The following is a 17,951-nucleotide window of genomic DNA, read 5'->3' as shown; positions in this document are numbered from 1 at the left end:
ATGATATGTCCTCTTCTGGCCCCAGCCAAAGCTAGGAAACAAAGAAAATAAAATGGAGGAATAGAAAGGTTGAGTCAATTCTTACTTTTTCCAAACCAGTGGTCCATCTGTTGTGGGTATATGATAGCAAATGAATTTGGTATTTGTGAAGGCCATAATGAAAAATTTAATTTTCTTCCTAGCCTACCAAGAAAGAGAGGGCTTGAATTTTAATGTCAATTTCCTCCTAGAATTAACCCTTCTACCTTTGCAACTGGCTTGCTTCCTTCCATCTGTGCCCCTCAGTTCTTGGCATGTTAAGATTTAGGGCCAAACTTATCCCTGATACACTTCCATGATGTTTGACTGCCTTAGCCTGTTCTCTGAGACGCATAAAACTGGCTTTTGAAAAGAAGATTTCATCAAATTGTTCTCTTTTTCATACTCCTTTACTTCACTACCATAGAATAAATGAGTGGGTGAAGCAAAGCTGCTGGGAGCTTGTAGAATTTGAGAGTGGTGGGCTGGAGATACAAGCCAGCTTTGTAATTCTGAATTGCTCCATCAGTTCTCCTCCCGTGGGCTGCTGTTGCTAATGATCTGCCTCCCAGTCTCTTGATGCCATCTGCAACATACTGCACAGGGTTGTTTTTTTTTTTAAATCACAAATTTTACTAAGATTTTAGCAAAACCAACAATGATGGAAAAAATGAAGTATTAAAACAACTCTCACAATCTTAGTGGCCGTGAAAAGTGTCTTGACAATGGCAACAGCTTTGTACTGTGCAGTGTTTTAAAATTAACATGTACATGGAGAGGCTCTCTAAAACAAAATGTGGTGTTTTACAAGGCAAAAGCTGTGCTTTTGGGTCAGGCTGGTAGAGGGCTGCATTCCAAAATTCTGCATTTCCCACTCGCACAGAACTTTCTCAGATCCATGTATATACACAATGTTGTATCACAGGCAGAGAGAGAAACCAAGGGGAGAGTGCTCCCTCTAACAGCTCCCTGAGATATTTTCTTGGACACTGTAGGCTTAGTTCAATACAGCGATGAAGATTCCAGAGAAAGCATTCGTAACATGATGCACTGCTTCTTTCCATGATAGCTGTCTCTATTTATTAACAGGGTCCTGCTGAGGTGAAATTCAGTAAAGACACAGATGCTACAACACCCTGGACATCCAATGCTATGCTGACAAAACACATCAAGGTCAGTGAGAGGTCAAAAGAGAAGCTTGCACTTGAAGTTTAGAGCTTGTTAGACTTGCAATAAAACTGGGTCAAGAACTGAACCTACATATATTTAAGTTGGGCAGTCCTACCTAGCTAATGTTAGGGTAACTTCATTCTACTTCATGGAGATAAAATGAGCACTTTGTAGTCCTCTAGCATCCCAGGATGCTCTGCTGTCATCCTCCTCTCCCACAAATCTAGAGCAGGGATAGAGCCCAAGTGTCCTGGCTCCTAGTTTATATCCCTTCTCACCAGGCCTCTAGTGATAAATCAGAGCGGTGTAGGCAAAAAATGGTATTAACTTTTAATGTGCAACTGCTCACAGCACATTGTAACTTTTAATGCCATTTAACATTCCATTAGATTTAGTATGGACTAAGTATAATGCGTAACTTCACTCTTTAAGTACTTTGCAAGTTTTCTGCTTGTGCTTCCTGTGTTCTGTGTTGTAGAATCCACCAGAAGCCAGTGAAAGTAGTCGTATGTGTGTGTGTTTAACTACGCTTTGTACATATGCATCCATTTTATAAATACAGCTATTAGGGACCCAAGTGTACTCATGTGGTTTCTTAAGCTATTTTTTATTACATAAAAGGGGAAAAGAGAAGATCTATATAGCTGTAGCCAGCTCAGTTATACAAAAGGATTTTGTTTGCAAACATAAGTTGACATTCAGATTATCATCTTGTTCTTGTCTCTATTTAATTGCTTTCAACCCCTCTACCAACTGCTGAGTTAAAACCTCTCCTCTGACATTCCCTGCTTTCCCATGCCGATAATTCTTTTAGGAGGTTTAGATCACATACTTTGCTAAATGGAAGTCTCTTAATAGCCCCTGTGGTATTAAGGAGCCACTATTGTAAAGATGCAAACAGATTGGGATTGGATTTTTTTTACTTATTACTGTTCAGAACAAGAGGTTGTTCTTTTCTATCAGTTGTCAATGAAATGCTTCCCCCTCCCCCTCCTGGTCACTTTTGTTTCCTCCTAAGCTAATTTCCTTTGCTCTGGCAATATTCAATATTTTGGACAGGTCTCTTTCACGGTGAGTGGTGGAAAGCCCCTCACAATTCTCAGTGTAACAGTGGAGCCACAGCCCCATGTGGTGGATCATACCTTCCGCTTCTATCATCCAGAGATGACATTCTTGAAGAAGTCCCTCCGACTCCCACCTTGGCACACAATTCCAGGTAATGAATACATGCATTGGGCTGAAAGTGCTCTTCTGCTTGCCTTCCTTTTCAAGACCACAAGCTTTAGTTACCACTCATGCTCAGGGCTGGTGCAAGGATTTTTGCTGCCCTTGGCAAACAAAATTTTGCCTCCCTCTCTTTTCATTCCAGGAGGAGCTGAGATCAGGCATCTCCTTAAACAGCAGCACAGCCAGCTCTGTGGGACATGTGGGCGCAGCTGCTGCATCCCTGGAGCCTCAGGAGCTGGGCATGGCCCTTGTGTCACTGCCTTAGCCCCAGCGGTGGCAGTAGTGCCCCCTGGGAACCCACCCAGAGTCCTCCATGTGTTGGTGGCAGCACACAAACGTGCCCCCTGCTCTGACACTGTGAAGCCATGGCATATAGGGCACTGAATGGATGGGCCATGGCATTTCCCAGGTTGATGTGGAGTTTCCTGTCCCTCTTCATGCTGCCCTTGTTTGGCACCTTTCTGTGCTACAACCTGATCTGCTGCAGCAGCAATACCATGCAAAGCCTGAATACAAGGGGTATGCACACACTGCCTACCCAACTCATGATGCTATTTTTGCTGTCCGCTACAATTTAGTGCACTAGGCAGCCACCTGCCCTGCCTGTATGATTACGCCAACTCTCCTTATGCTGGGTTCATGCTTCCCTGAAAGCTTCCTGCTGATGAGAACAGTGTGGGGGCCTATATCTCATAGTAGCAAGGGTGTTTTTAATCTTCCTGCCATAAAATTTACAAGAACTTATTGGACAGAAGCTTGGCTGGGATGGCTTAGTCAGGATGATTCTGCCTTGAGTGAGGGGTTGGACTAGATTACCTTGTGAGGTCCCTTCCAGCCCTGCTTCCCTATGATCCCTCTCTGTTGCCTCCTACCTGGAGCCCTGTGGATGGCACGTTTACTCAGTCATACCAGCTATGACCTGTCTTTGATTCAGTCTCTTCATGTGGGCTCCATTTCTGGACAGTGTCTAAACCTTACAGATTATTTCATTCTAATTTATCTAAAACCCAGCCTTACAGATTATTTCATTCTAATTTATCTAAAACCCAGCCTTTCCCATCCATGCTTCTAACCAGAAGTCCTGTCCAGACTTTGTCCCTTATATATCCTGACTACCGCAACATCCTCTTCTTTGGCCTTAACAAATGCAGCCTTGCCTTGCTGATATGCCTCTGGCAGGCTGCTGTAAGTCCACTGCTTTAACTGCATCACCTTTAATTGTCCCCCTTCCATTCTACCCAATGGCTTGTCTTCATTCCCGATCCCCTCACAGCCTCTCCCCACCATGATCGTCATTCATCTGCCAAGAGGTTGAGTCCCATCCCCATTGCCCACTTTCAGATGCACACCTTAATAAGCACTATTGTAGTGTCTCCCCTACTGCCTCTCATGCTTAGGAGGTGCTCTGCCATACTGCAAAGCCACTGCAGTATCTTCCTACAGCTTTCTCAGTGGTGCTCTTTCTTGTCTTGGAGCCTTCAGAAAACTGGGCAATGTGAAGCTGGTGACCACTCTGCATCATGTTGACTGGTATTGTGTCACTGGTGCTCTGCTGTCTGTTGTGATCCATCTGATGGCAGTATACTTGATTATAAACTCTTGGTTCTGCAGGGGCTGTCTTTTTGTTCTGTGTTTGTACAGGCCCTAGTGTGTTGGGGTTGTGGTGATTCCGTGCACTACGACTCTACAGTGATAGCAGTGTTTCCTTTTGTGCCTTTCTTCCCCTCTAGGTGCCCCGGCTGGAGTGCCAGGAGGGGAACCTGAGATGTACGTCCGCTGCAGTGACCCCAACATCATTTGTGAGACAAAAAAAATGGTACTGTCCACGATATGGCAAACTGAAATCTATGAACATGCAGCCTCCACCTTTCCCTAGCTCCTTCTACTGATTGAGTGTTGTTTTGTCTGAGGCGGAAACACCATGTACCACTAACACTGCCTGGGATTTATTGATCTTTAATGTTACAGCATAGTGGTATTAGGTTACAACTGCTGTAATCCCTTATAATTGTGCAGGGGGAAGCCTTACTCTAGTCTGCCTTTCTCATTTTAGCAACGCAGGCTTAATGTTGCATCTTACAGCCTTGTACACCATGCTGCATTGCATTGTTGATCGGAAGAAATGGCAGTTAGTTTATAACACTGGTGGAAACCACCATTGTTAAGAAAATGCCCAATCTCTATTTAAGTGCTGCAGGTACATCCTTTTTTCTAACTCAGAGGCTGTAGAACCAACAGGGAACGTACAGAAATACAAAGTTATCCCTAGTCAGTGGACTACCAAACTAGTGCCCAAAGCTAGGCTACTTTGCTGCTGTCTCCACTAGATTTTAAGCCAGCATCCAAGTGCCCAAGAGCTCCAGTGCTACAAACATGAAGGTCAAGCAATACCTAGAAAGAGAAGTAGATAAATAGAGCACTTGGCCTTGGACCCATTTGCTTTCAGGTGATGCTAATACTCTACCACTGAAGTGGTGCCTGATCTCTCCCAGGCCTTCTTTGTATCTGTACCAGTCTGATCTGAAGCACCTCAAAAGTCAGTTGGATTATTTTCATTAACTTCAATGGACTTTGGATCAGGCCTGAAAAGCTGTTTATTTATAAACCCCTTAGTATTTTTCCCTGATGCGCAGTGCATGATGGGTCCCTCTCCATAGTTCCTCGCCTTTGATTTTCAAGTTCCCTGGGCTTCTTTTCAGCTGGTTGGGATTTAAATGAAAAATAAACTCACGCATATAAATGTGAATGGTAATGAAGGTTCTTGTTAATTGCTGTTGCAGAAATGTGTTAGCATAGTAATTGGATTATGGCTTGTTAGAAAACTTGGGGAAAACTCTCCAAAATTTAATTACTGAAACAGACCCGGAATGCAAGAGCCATTTGTGTCATCTTTTGTAATTAAAAATACTGGAAGAGCTCACCCAAGCTGTATAATACTTAATAAAACAGTTTTGCTGGGTTCTGAAGCTCTTGTTTGTGGAAATGGGGTGGGGGTGTGAAGAGAGAAAAGGAACCCCTGGAGTCCTCATTAGCTGGTTTGATCTTTAGGTTAACTATTCAAATGATGCACTCTGATTTCTGCATACAGGGTCCTGGGGAGCCACAGGATGTATTTTTAAAAGTAGCTGGAGGACCAAGTCCACAGATCAAAAAATTCTTTGTTGCTATTTACACGTAAGTAGGAGAATCCAAAAAGCAAAAGGAAAATAATTATCTAGTGATGATGTGAGAGCAAAGAAGGGAACACACACAGATCATTCTTAGTGCCCCAGTTCCCATTCTTGAGAGTTCTCTAGGAGAAGGCTTTTGAATTCACTTGGTAGAGGTCTGGGATTGGGATGGGAGACTTCAAGAAGACTCGAAAGCCTTCTTAGGCAGGAGCCAGTAGAGCCCCTGTGCCTACAACAGCCAAATCTAAATCTCGCACATGTTCTCTGAGAAACCATATGTTACTGTAGGAGATGTTTCCTTGATGGACAGAAATAGAAGGGTAAGCTGAAGAAATCTTGCTTACCTCAATAGCAGTTGTGTGTGCTTGTTTCCCCATAGCAGGGCTCATAGCCCAGTTTTGTTGCCCTGTGTACTAGTGAGGAGCCTTCAGGTAGGAAGAAGAAGGTTTTCTCTCATTAAAATAATTTCCCTAACTCACTCTGTCCTGCTCTGAAAACGGGTGAGTGTTTTGATGTGTGTGCATCCCTTTTAGCCACTGGGCAACTTGTCAGCTTGATTCATCCTGGAACTTGGGGGATTTTTGAAAGTTTACCTAGAACCTAGCCAATTCTCATGTCTCTTAAGATACGTTTATTTGCCATCACACAGTTTCTGCACAGGCCTGCATGCATGTGTGCTGTGTGTAGAGGATGCCAAAAGGACAACCTCCCACTCTATGTGTGCACTTTTTTGTGTCATTCATGCATTTTGGAATGGTCATCCCTGTAACACCGCCCCCCCCCCCCACACCTTTCAGACAGATCATCACAGGCATCTCTTTTCTCTGCTTCAGGGACGCGTGGCTGGCTACTCCCCTCCAGATCTGGCAGTTTTACCTCCACTCACTACAGCGGGTGGATGTCAGCTGTGTGACTGGACAGTTGACTCGCCTGTCTTTGGTACTCAGGGGCACACAGACGATCAGGAAAGTGAAAGCTTACACCTCTCACATGCAGGAGCTGAAGGTAAAAGCCACTATGCTTGGAGCAACCTTTTATATTACTGCCTCTTTACCTTCCCAACTGCAAAGAGAAACCAGTGATTCGGAGGAAACTACAGGGAATGGAAAACTGAAAATATGTGGACTTTTCTCTAGTTAGAATAACTAAGAGATTTTCATTGACAACACCAATGAAAATAACCCATCCAGTATGAAGCAAATCCCATTAGGAATTATGAACAATTTACTACCATAAAGTCTTCATTATAATTATCTTTTGATTAAAGCCGTCATGTGTAGGATCATTGGTACAAAACCCCAGAGGGCAAATTATCTGAATTAATGAGACTATCTTACAACTAATAATTTCTTTAGAATTCATTTAGTCATAATTATAAATGTGAATAATAAAAGAAACACAAGCTCCATTACTAGCCCGTCAATTAAAAATAAAAAAAAATCAATGTTTAAATTCTGTCCTGCTGGCTACAAACTGGGAGAGAAATCCCATTGGCTGAGCCCAGAGCTAATGTCCTTCCCAGAACTGATTTATGGATCAAGGAGCAGAACACCTTGGATGCATCCAGACGTGCAGGCATGTACAGTTTGTGGGGCCGCAAGCCTCTTTGCGGTGCCACAAACTGCACGTCCGGAACATTGAAGCAGGATATCCTGGTAACAAAAAGCACCACTGCAAAAAAGTGGCACAGTGCACATGTCCATAGCATGTGCCAGAATATGCGGAGGGCTGGTTGTTCAGACTAATGCTTTGGCTGCTGGCCAGGTTCTGTGCCCCTGCTGCATCAGAACACCAGCTAATACCACTGGGGTCACCATAGGTGCTGACCTCAGCCTCCCCTACCCCTACCCAGGACAATTTGCTGCATGCCGAAGTACATGTGCAGAGGTGTGCGATGGAGCACAAAGCAGTGGCATGAATTTGTGTCTGTTCAAGCTCAAGTCCCTGCATGGGGAGACATGCCCTTTGAGTTCTTGTTTCACTGGGTCTGGCAGGCAGTTGGGTGAGCTGGTGCTCATAATTAGACAGTGAGTTCTAAGCTTTACTTAGAGTTTACACTGTACATCATCCTGCCATGTAGAACTGGCCTCTTTTAAGTGGCCTTTACACTCCTAGCAGTTTGCTCCACTAGCCTGAATTAGTTCCAGCCCAAATGTTGAAAGAGTGGCTACTAAATTTACCTCCATTTTTAGCTGGTTGTCTGGAGACATGTAGCTGAATTTTCAGAAGTGAGGTATATCCTTAGCTCTTACTGCAGCCAGCTGGATTGTGGGTACTCGGTAGCTCCAGAAATCCAGACCTGAGATCCTAAAATTGGCCAACAAACAATAGAGTCCCTCAGAATTAGAGAACACCTTTGGAAGTGCAGGCCTTGCACTTGCTTCCAGTGCCTGTGTTAATGCAGGGTTTCTTTTTGATGTGTTATATTGCCTTGGTGAATGCTGTTCATTAAAGATGTACAGATAAGCCCAAGGAGCAGGCTGATAAGCATCTTCATTTCTGAATGCGAATACCATGCTAATGTGAGGAAATGCTTGTTGGCAGCTGACGAAAGCTTTAGACCCTGCCAGATAAGGCTCACACACAACTTTCCCAGTAGAATAACCACCCCCCCCATCCCGTATTGCTTGTTCCATAGCGCTGCATGGGTTTCTTATCAGGATAAGAAATCTGTTTGGCATCTAAAATGAAAGTGTCTATTACTTTGACAGTATCCTTTCCACCTTAAGTAGGAAGCTTCAGCTACACAAATAACTTGCCCTTTCCTTCCAGATAATCAGTCTCTTCTCTGCTAATAGATATAGTATCGATGGCACTCATAGAGAAGAGTTTTTATTTTTTTAGCACCTGGTGCCTCCTTACAAATGCTAGTTAAAAATCCACAAAACAGCACAGCTCTTCTTGCTTAATAGTTGTGTGCATGCACTTGTATAATTTATAAAGTAAAAAGGGTGGCTGTGGCAGTAAAATATATCTTACTGAAACCACAGTATATTCAGGGACCATCTGCTAGTCTCATAGCATTGAATGCACCAAACAAATTTAAGCTGACAGCAGTCTCTGAATAGATCCTTTTTTGATTCTATAATCAAGTAGCCATAGGGCAATAACAAGGGTGAACTTTTTTACCTCAGACATGCAGTTCAGATGTTGATTACAGCATTTGTTACTGGAACTCATTCTGTTAGCCAAAGCAGCACAGCTTTAAAATAAAGTTTGCCTCTAATTCATTAATGCAGTTAGCTTTCATTTCCATGCCAGAAATACACATGCTCTCTGTTTTATCAGCTTCTAATTTACATTCCAAACGAGTCTGTGGGGGTGCAGGAGATTAACTTTCTTTCTGACTTGATCAAAGGACACCAGTTTAGTGCCTTGAAAAAGTTCTCTCATGGAGCATATATATGTTCAGGTGAATATCTCATTCCATCATCTGTCATGCTGTTACTACTTAATTGTGTATTATACACATGGTGAAGATAACTCTGACCAAAACACCACTGATGCCCATCTCTCCTTTTCATCTGAATGGTCCCTTCATGCATTTGTAATATAAAACACTAGAGCTAGAATGCTTTATGTTGAGAACTAATTTCCAGGAGCAGAAAGATGGAATATAATTTAGAGGATTCTGATCAAGTCTTTCAATGGTTCCTCTCCAGAGTGGCAGGGAGGCACTGTCTACCCCTTTGGTATTGGGGCCCTGTGACTTGGTCATTGTGCTGAGCTGTGGGCAGATTTGCTCGTGAGCATTTTGCTTGTTTCCTGTAGGTGGACCCGGAAGGCATATTTATTCTCCCTCCACATGGAGTGCAAGATCTGCACATTGGTGTGAGACCTCAGAAAGCTGGCAGCAAATTTATCTACCTCAACCTCGTGGATGTGGAGTACCATCAGCTTGTGTCTTCCTGGCTGGTCTGTGTATCTTGCCGACAGCCTCTCATTTCCAAGGTGCGTTGGATCTTATTGTTTAGAGACGTAACTTGCCCTGGACATGATAGGCATTTGTACATGTGCCACAGTGCCAGGCACTTTTAAAAGGCACACTGGTGTGCCTGAGAACAGAATTGGGCACATACGTTTTAAATCAAGCACTGGTTAGAAACCCTTCCCCAGTCTTAGAAGCGACCTTTTAAAAGCGCCCGGTGCTGTGGCGCGTACATTTGTATAAATGGTGAAATGCATGTCATCACTGAGAAAATGGCAGTGGCATGCTTTTGAACTAAAACGCATCAAAGGTGTTTTAGTTCAAAAGTGCACCACTGCCATTTTCTCAGCACTAATGTGCATTTCACCATTTATATAAATGCACGCAACATGGTGCTGGGCGCATCAGCTCACATGCTCTGTGGACTCAATTAATCGAGTCTGCTCTGATGTGCTGGATTTCCAGCATGTCGGAGCAGACAAAGGTATGCGTATAAGTGTCCACTGTGAGCAGATTAGGTTTACTGAAGCTGTCACTGCCATCTGTAGACCACATCTATCTATTTTCTTCACCATCCACCTATCTACTTATTTGTCACCCAGCACCTCAAATTTAGGCATCACTCCTTATCAGAAATCACCCCTTTGAACTAAGCGAGGATGGGAAACTTGCAGCTCATCCATTATACAGAAAAGGGCATGACTACAATTGCATGTTGTAAGGACTCTAGGAATCATGGAGCACATTTTGATAATTCTTCTTTGGAAGATAGTTCGCTTTCTTTGCAGACTCGTAGAACCTGAAAGACTTTTCTGTTAGTCAGAACTATCCCATTATAGGATCATAAAACTAATTTCTAAAAATTTCTGAGAGATTAGTGATAAAACTAACATGCCTTTCATCCCATTTTTGAGTTAATCCCCTTAAAGTAGTAATACAGCAACTAACTTCAAAAGTAATTGACTTCATATGCTATATACCATGAACTGCAAAAGTAATTATATTACTATATCTGGCCAGTTGCTTTAAATGTCCCCTGGTATGAGCAGAAGGAGCACTCTGGTAGAAGTAGGCTTTTTCCCCCTTTTTGAATGTATACTCCATATTATTTCTGTAAAGCCCTATCTTTCTGCCTGTGAAGAATCTTGTTAGAAAGTACTATAACATTTCATTCAGCCCTTGATTTGATGATAGCTCCGTCTTTAGGGGCTCCTGGGAAACATGAGTTGTGAAATTTAAGCTACAGAAAGTGGATTTCCTATCCGCTCTAAATCTGATCCAGTTCAGGACCTTGTTCCAGGATAATAAATTGGATGTTCCAATTAATGAGTGCTCATTTAAAAAAAAAAAGTATGGTCCTGAACCACTGAATATTGAGAGAAGTTAAATGCAACATTTTAATAATGCAGCCCTGCTCTTAATAAATATCAAAACACTTCTCTGCACTGTGCTGTGCCATCTGAATTAGCACGAGGGCTGCCCTAATGGAAGTGAATTAACTGCTAGAAGAATGAGCCCAGCTGCAGTCAGGTTCCTTTGTCTTTTAGGTTAATTATTACATATATATGAATGTTCCTTGGTCTAGGCTTCAACTTGACCTTCATTCAAAGGCCTCTATCCCTTTGTCCCAAAGGCAGAAATTAGAGCATGATCCATACTGCCTGGGAGCCCAGAAGAAAGGATAAGAACAGAAGACTGATGTGTTAGTGGTGGGTGATATTTTCCCTTCCGCAAGGTCAGGGTTCCACTTCAGGTTCCCATAAAGGGCTGCAGGTGGGAGTTGAGAAGTGCATAGGGTTAGTGCTAACTCTTCAAACAGAGGTGAATTTCTCCTATGACTGCTACAACAAGGGGCCTGTGGAAAAGAATTAACAGATTCTTCATAGGAGTGGTAGATACCAAGGGCCTAAATCCATGGTATAATGTTTCTAGTCAACACATTTTGGGTGTGTCTGCATGTCACCGTATGGGGTTTGAACAGGGCGACGTTGCTATGGGGCTGTGCTTTAGTACTTTTGGAAGTACTAAAGCATGGCACAGTACAGGTGGTTACTGTGCCACGAGTGTGGTGCTTGGGTAGATTTAGTAGCGTGCTATGCCCGGGAAATGTGCTGCTATGGCAATGTAGTTAGTGGTCATGTGTACACACATGATCACTACATCGCCATAGCATGCCACACAGCAATGTAGTGCATTGCTATATCGCTGTAGGGCGGCGTGTAGACACCTCGTTTGAGTAGCATTTTCAAAATAAAACAAATCAGTGTTTGTTGAGTGGGAATTTTGCCCCAACTTCTCTGGGGCCAGATTTAATCCAACACCAATTGCTTTTGAAAACCCCACTGTCCATTTCCGTGCACAGTCACAGAAGCTGTGAATGCACAGTGAAGCTGAAAATGGATACATAGACAGTGGGGCAGGCTTTCAGGTCTTCTGGTTCACATGCTGGGCAGTAAGAACAGATTGCTCCCATAAACATGTCTACTTGGATTTGAGCAGCACTGGCAATTGGGTCATAATCACCTCGTTTTCATGTTCTTAGTGGAATTCACCCTTGGGGGTCCTTACAAAGTAGTTACCACTCTCTGTGAACTAGATAGAACTTTCAGAATTCTTCCTATGCTGTTTATTGCCATATGGCAAAGCTTTGAGTCTTACTACAGATCTACACTGTGTCATTGCTGCAGTGATAACTCTGTGATTTCTTATGTGCAACCACAGGCCTTTGAAATAACACTCCCTGCCAGCGGAGGGAAAGGCTCGAACAAGCGGATCACCTACACAAACCCCTACCCCTCCCGGAGGATGTATTTCCTGCATACCAACCGGCCCGACCTGCTGCAATTCAAGGAGGATTCCTTTGAGGTAGTGAGCCCTACAGCATGGCTGAAAAGCTTGTGTTAGTCCAGTCAGGTTCTCCCCAACTTTTAAATCTCATATTCTATAGTCAGTGAGTTTTTCCAAACTTTATGGGCCAGATATTCCGAAATGCCACTCACATGGAGTTCAGCAAGTGTGGTGGGAGGTGAGCCCTTTGGAAAAATCACTTCCTAAATGCCATTCCCTGTGTCACAGTCTGCTATTGTCAGTAAGTTTGACTTGGAAAACTACACTGTATGTTCTTTTCCTTACAAATCTCCTGTGTTTGCTAATTGAGATTGAAAATATATTAGCAAAAGTAGCAGGACTAATTTGCTGTGAGCAAATACACACCCACTGGAGTTTGAAAACCTGATACCTCTCTTGTTCTCTGTCGGTTCAGAGGGTTGGGATCTCTGAGACCAAGGCCTAATAGACACCCATCCATGCCTGCTATTAGCACAGTTCCCAGGCTTAGCTCTCATATTAATGGGAGCCAAACCAGTGTGGAAAGAATGGAAATATTGATGATTAACACTGTCATGTCACTCTTCTCGCAGCTCAGAGGTGGGGAGGTATACACCATCGGCTTGCGGTTTGCACCAACTCAGAACACTGGTGAAGAGGAGATTCTGATTTATATCAATGACCATGAAGATAAGAATGAGGAAACCTTTTGTGTGAAGGTTGTCTACCAATAAAGAGGGGTCCTTGCCTGAGGGTCAACAGAACATGCTCCTACAGCATCAATCAAAACTTCTACCTTAACAGCACCACCTACCAAGAAACACAATCCTGTTTTCAATGCTGGCTTTAGATGTTTTTCCTCACTATAAATTTTATGTTTCTGCTTTCTCCTTGACCATGTTATTTGCAGATGAATAGCCAGCTGAGCACCTCTGCACACCTAACCCAGAGACTCAAAGGATATGTTCCTTTGCTGTTTGCAATTTGCCTCTATCTAATCACGTCATTGCCAAGTCACTATGATTTATTGTCTCACTGAATTCCTTGCACATAGCATGACCTCCAATGATGTAAAATTGCTATATTTGTTTTCCTCCTACTTAAGACTATAAGTATGTATGTGTGTATTTATAACATATGTCATAGTTCAGAAGAGTGACACACTATTTATATTATGCTTTACTGTATTTTTGGCTTACTTAAATTTTTTTAAACCCCCTCCCCCAAATCCCAGATTTTGAAAAACTGAATTTCCTGAATATTTTTGTAAGAGTATTTTTTCTCTACTCAGTTTTGTACAGAAAGATAAATCACTTTTACAGGAGATTAGATGCTTTTTACTCCTTTTTGTTCTGTAATTAGTTTTGTTCTTGTCCTTTCTATGGAGGCTGGAGAGGCTCGAGTTTAGTCTGATATAAAGAGCTCCTGCATAGTTTGACTGGAGAGAAGATAATCTCTTCCAAAAATGAGAGCTAGTATAGCCCCAGCCATTGGAAGCAGGAATTTCTTTTCCTCCTGAACAAACAGCATTGAGATCTGGTATTGGTTTTAGGGCAGAAGAACCTTTTATGTCTCAGGCAGAAGTTACTGAGCTGGAAAGCAAGCATACGTCAGGCAATTTTACTTGCAGGCAAGGAGCAGAATGTGAGGTGTACTATTAACAACCAGGACTCTTAGAGTATGTCTACACAGTGCATAGTTGCCTGCAGAGACCACAGAGCTATTGGTGATTAAGACTATGTCCATTCTGTTTGTCACAGGTTGCTATTCTGTATTTTATCACCTGGTGCTTTAGCTTCTGGGCGACTGAATGGTGCTCCCACACCAGCTTCTTGCTTAACAAGACACATCTCCCTGCTTAATGCCCTCCCTAAGTAAGAGCCATCTTCTTCCCTGGAAAATCATGCACAGAGGCTTTCAAACAGCTCCTTGTGACTAGAAGATCTGAATTCACTTTGTATTATCCCTAATTCATGCCAGAGGACTCTAGAAGTGCCAGTTTGGCTGGGTCTGCTAAAGAGACTACAAGCTCTTTTTGACCAAATTTAAGAGAAAATGCTTACATCCCCCACTGCTTGTGACTTCCATTTGAGGAGCACTTTGGCATGTTAACTAATCAAGTATATCAGCATTTAATTGCTGTGTTTAATAAATCACCTCTGATTGGGATAAAACTGATAACTGCAGGCTTAGTTTCTGTTTTTGGCATAAAAACAGTATACCAAATAGTGAAACAAGATGATATGTGCAGAACTCAGGTTATATATTTTTAACTTTTTGACAAACATAATTTTTAGATTTTCAATTTTTTGCTGTTGTTCAAGCAGTTTATAGAACAATAAACTTTTTTATGTTTCAATGAGAATTTTAAATGAAAGCATTAAATTTTTTTCAAAAAATGCAGCGTGCCCATTCATTTTTCAGTCAGCTTTAGATGCAAGTTACCATCTGGTACTGGGTCAGACAGAGTGGATGTCAAAACACCTTTTCTTCTGGAAGAGTTAGAAGATTATCTAAAGCTTTTTGAGAAATTGGGCTGTAAAGCTTGTAAGAGTTCTCTCACCATATTCATGGTTCAGTGTTACACCACGTGGGGAAATGTTTTAACTTGTGGCTATTAGCCCATTGTTCTGGTGCAGTGCTTTCTATGTAAGGAAGGGCTCAGCCTGCTCACTGCTGCTTTGCACTGTGCTCCTGGCTGTCTAGATTGTCCTCCTGAGATCTGAAGCATTTATATATTTGGTTGTTTGGCAACTTTCTGATATAGATGATTCCTCATTACAGCTTTGTCTTCAGAGGGGATAGTTTCAGAAGGGATTTCAGTTTTCATTTTGGACCTACAAAAGCTGGAATTTCAAAACTACCTAGGTCTGTCCCATCAGCCCAGAAAGGCAAACTGTCTCTTACATGAGACAACAAAACAGAACTTCATGCCAAGCCTGACAAGCTACAATACAGCAAGTGAGTGCCATGGTCATGGCTTGGTGATCCCAGATTCACACTGGCAGACCCCGGATTCAAACTGGTGTGAATGAGGACAGAATTAGACACACATGTTTTAAATCAAGCACTGATTTGAAACTCCCCCAGGCTTAGAAGCACACCAGACACTTGGTAGCACCCAGCCTGTACACTCAGAAGAAATGCAGCCATGGAGCAGCAGGTTATTTGCCAACCATGTTTTTCCTCATCTATGAAGTGTATGTGGCATGAAGAGTCCCAGTGATCCCAACCATGGATATGTAGTTTTTGCACAGCGGTCTTATCTGGATGTGACTGTCATGGAGCGTGGTCTTGCACTTGCTCAGTAAGGGACTAGAAAATAGTTTACATGGCTCTGGAAAGCAATTGAGGGAAGGTGTCTCCTTATCATAGAAGAAGCCTCCCAGAACTTTTCATCAGCCTTGAGCATATTACTTTGTACTGCTAGGACTGAAATGGCAGTTAAAAGTCTTCCGATGCCTCAGCAGAGCTGTGTGTTTTATTGGGGTAACCAAGGCTATAGATGGTTCCACTGTAGGGGATAGCATTGGCAGGATAGGTCTATGTCCCTCTCTGTTGAGATCGTGAGGAAGGGATAGAGGTGCAAAGCACATGCTGATTTATTGTTGCTTTTTTACGTTTTAGTGTTTCTCCCTCCTTTCTGGAGGAGACTAATTTCATACTGTACATCTCTAAAGTGAGCATGCAATTTGCATTTGAAAGCTCCCGCTACATTCACGTCAGACTGAATGCAAATACAACACTTGAATTTCTCCCCAGATAAGATACTTTAAACTGTGGCATTCTTACCGCAGACAAAGGCAGCCTATCTTTCAAAGTTAACGTTATCATTTTCATCAGCCTCTCCCCACCACCCTTTTATAAAATGCCATTTTTAACTAAATGGAACCAAGTGAAAGCTGGGATGTAGCAGATCTGACTTTGATGTCTCAGTGATAAGGATTTAATCCTGTGTTTTTCCCCAGCTGAGAAAAACATTGTCAAGGTATTTTAAAAATAGATAGTTTTTAAGGGTGTTTTCCTCTCCCAGCTGCAATAACCCCTTTGTTGGGACTCTGCAGCTGCAGCAGTTCCTGATGGAGGACAGGCTGAAGAATGAGGCAGGAGGACCTCAGGGCAAGAGTTTTGATCTCACTTTCTACCTCTGGATATTATGTAAAACCTGAGCAGGTTGTTTTGCCTCCCTCACTCTTCAATGTGGAAAATGCTACTTCACCACCAAACTTCCTTCCCTGCACCCAGAATTTCCTTAGCACTTTTCCTCTCAAAGCTCTTTTCGGAGTTAGGCAAGGCACGAGATTAAGACATTTAGGTTCAGTTCCCACCTAACAGAGACTTGCTACCTCCTACCACCACCTCAGCATCCCCCCAGCACTGCATGCATTTCTGCAAGCGAAATGGAAATCTGACAATGTGCTGAGCTTTTGGGAGGGTAAAGGAGGAAAGTTCTGCTTGGTTAAAACATAGCAATGCGATCGTGGGCATCCTACAACCCTTTGAAATGGGAGAGGTACACTGGGGGACAGCGGTAACCCTGGCCATCAATGCAATGACTTTGCTTGGAATAAAATCCAAAGGGCTGGGTCCCCCAATAGACTTCTGCACTCTGGCTGTACTCACGGCCTCAGCAATTCTGGCTCGACTCAGCAGCATGTGCAGGCTTGGTGCATTTCATGCAGTAGCTCATTGGGGAAGCGGCTGTGGTGTCTGTGGAAATGTAAGAAAAGCCAGCTTTATAGCATCTGTGGGACTAACAGGTTGAGCTACGCAGTAAGTGAGGTACAGGTGCAGGGGAAGGGGGGAAGGCAGGGGGTGGGTTGGGGGTGGGCAGGATGCATTTCCTTCCACAGTGATGACCTAATGGGACATTCATACCTCTGCAGGGCATCTTAGGGTAGCAGTGCCTGGCTTTAAACTCCCAGTGATGCCAGGCACATGTAAGGAGTGGCAGGGACCTTTGACAGTCCTGCTTTCTTCCCACCCCCTGGGGTGAAAGCAGTCTTGTTACTTTGCAGCCCTCAGAACTGTCCTGGTGGCTGCTGTGTAGGAGCATGTCAGGGGGCAGATAGCTGTTGGACTTGATGAATATGAAGGTCATTATTGAGCAGAAGCTGGACAGGAAAAAAGGCAAACCTCTTACTGTCACTCATTCTGTAACCAGTGTGTGGTTTGAGGTTTAAAAAGCATGTTTCATTGGGAGTAATCAACCCTGATACAACACTGTTTCTGGAGGAATAGGTCTCTTGGCAGGGGACAAGTCACCCACCTAGAGAAGGCAGAGAGAGGCTTTAAAGAAGAAATGAGCATTTTTCTGCATGGTCCCAGTAGCTCCTTTAGCTCAGGGTGGGAAGGGGGAATGTGCAACAGTCTTCAGTACCCTGTCTGTACAGAAGAGTTTGTGCTATGCAGATGCCAGCGGGGAAGTCAATGCAGATCCTGAGGAAGGCTGGGTGGGGGGAGCAGCCTGGACAAAATAAGCTCACTCAGACATTTGCGGTTTGCCTCACCTGAACCTTGGGAATCTCAGCTAAATACAGCAAGTTCATTTCTGGCTCCCAGTCCTCAGATTATGCACACCTCAGACCTAGCAATGTGCATAGGAACAATGT

The 17,951-nt window shown here is 43.2% G+C and overlaps 1 protein-coding gene across 9 annotated transcripts in view; it reads left to right on the top strand.

The window, feature by feature from the left end:
• Positions 1 to 14,930, top strand: part of NPHP4 (nephrocystin 4) — a 107,213-nt gene extending 92,283 nt beyond the window's left edge. For 3 of the 9 annotated variants that reach the window (XM_090024396.1, XM_090024394.1, XM_090024395.1), the window contains 8 exons: positions 1,108 to 1,191; positions 2,248 to 2,404; positions 4,146 to 4,231; positions 5,504 to 5,589; positions 6,419 to 6,590; positions 9,357 to 9,536; positions 12,235 to 12,378; positions 12,933 to 14,928. In XM_090024396.1, coding sequence (XP_089880522.1) covers positions 1,108 to 1,191; positions 2,248 to 2,404; positions 4,146 to 4,231; positions 5,504 to 5,589; positions 6,419 to 6,590; positions 9,357 to 9,536; positions 12,235 to 12,378; positions 12,933 to 13,073 — 1,050 coding nt within the window. In that variant the 3' untranslated portion in view covers positions 13,074 to 14,928. Of the gene's footprint in view, positions 1 to 1,107; positions 1,192 to 2,247; positions 2,405 to 4,145; positions 4,232 to 5,503; positions 5,590 to 6,418; positions 6,591 to 9,356; positions 9,537 to 12,234; positions 12,379 to 12,932 lie in introns of those variants that run through there. The other 6 variants (XM_090024399.1, XM_090024400.1, XM_090024398.1 and 3 more) reach the window with 5 other exon arrangements.
• Positions 14,931 to 17,951: the final 3,021 nt, after the last annotated feature.

This window comes from Crocodylus siamensis, chromosome 12 (assembly GCF_052110815.1).
Source record: "Crocodylus siamensis isolate JL-2025a chromosome 12, ASM5211081v1, whole genome shotgun sequence".
Classification (NCBI taxonomy): domain Eukaryota; kingdom Metazoa; phylum Chordata; order Crocodylia; family Crocodylidae; genus Crocodylus; species Crocodylus siamensis.
Note: the sequence above shows the minus strand (reverse complement) of the source record. Positions and strands in the feature narration are given on the sequence as shown.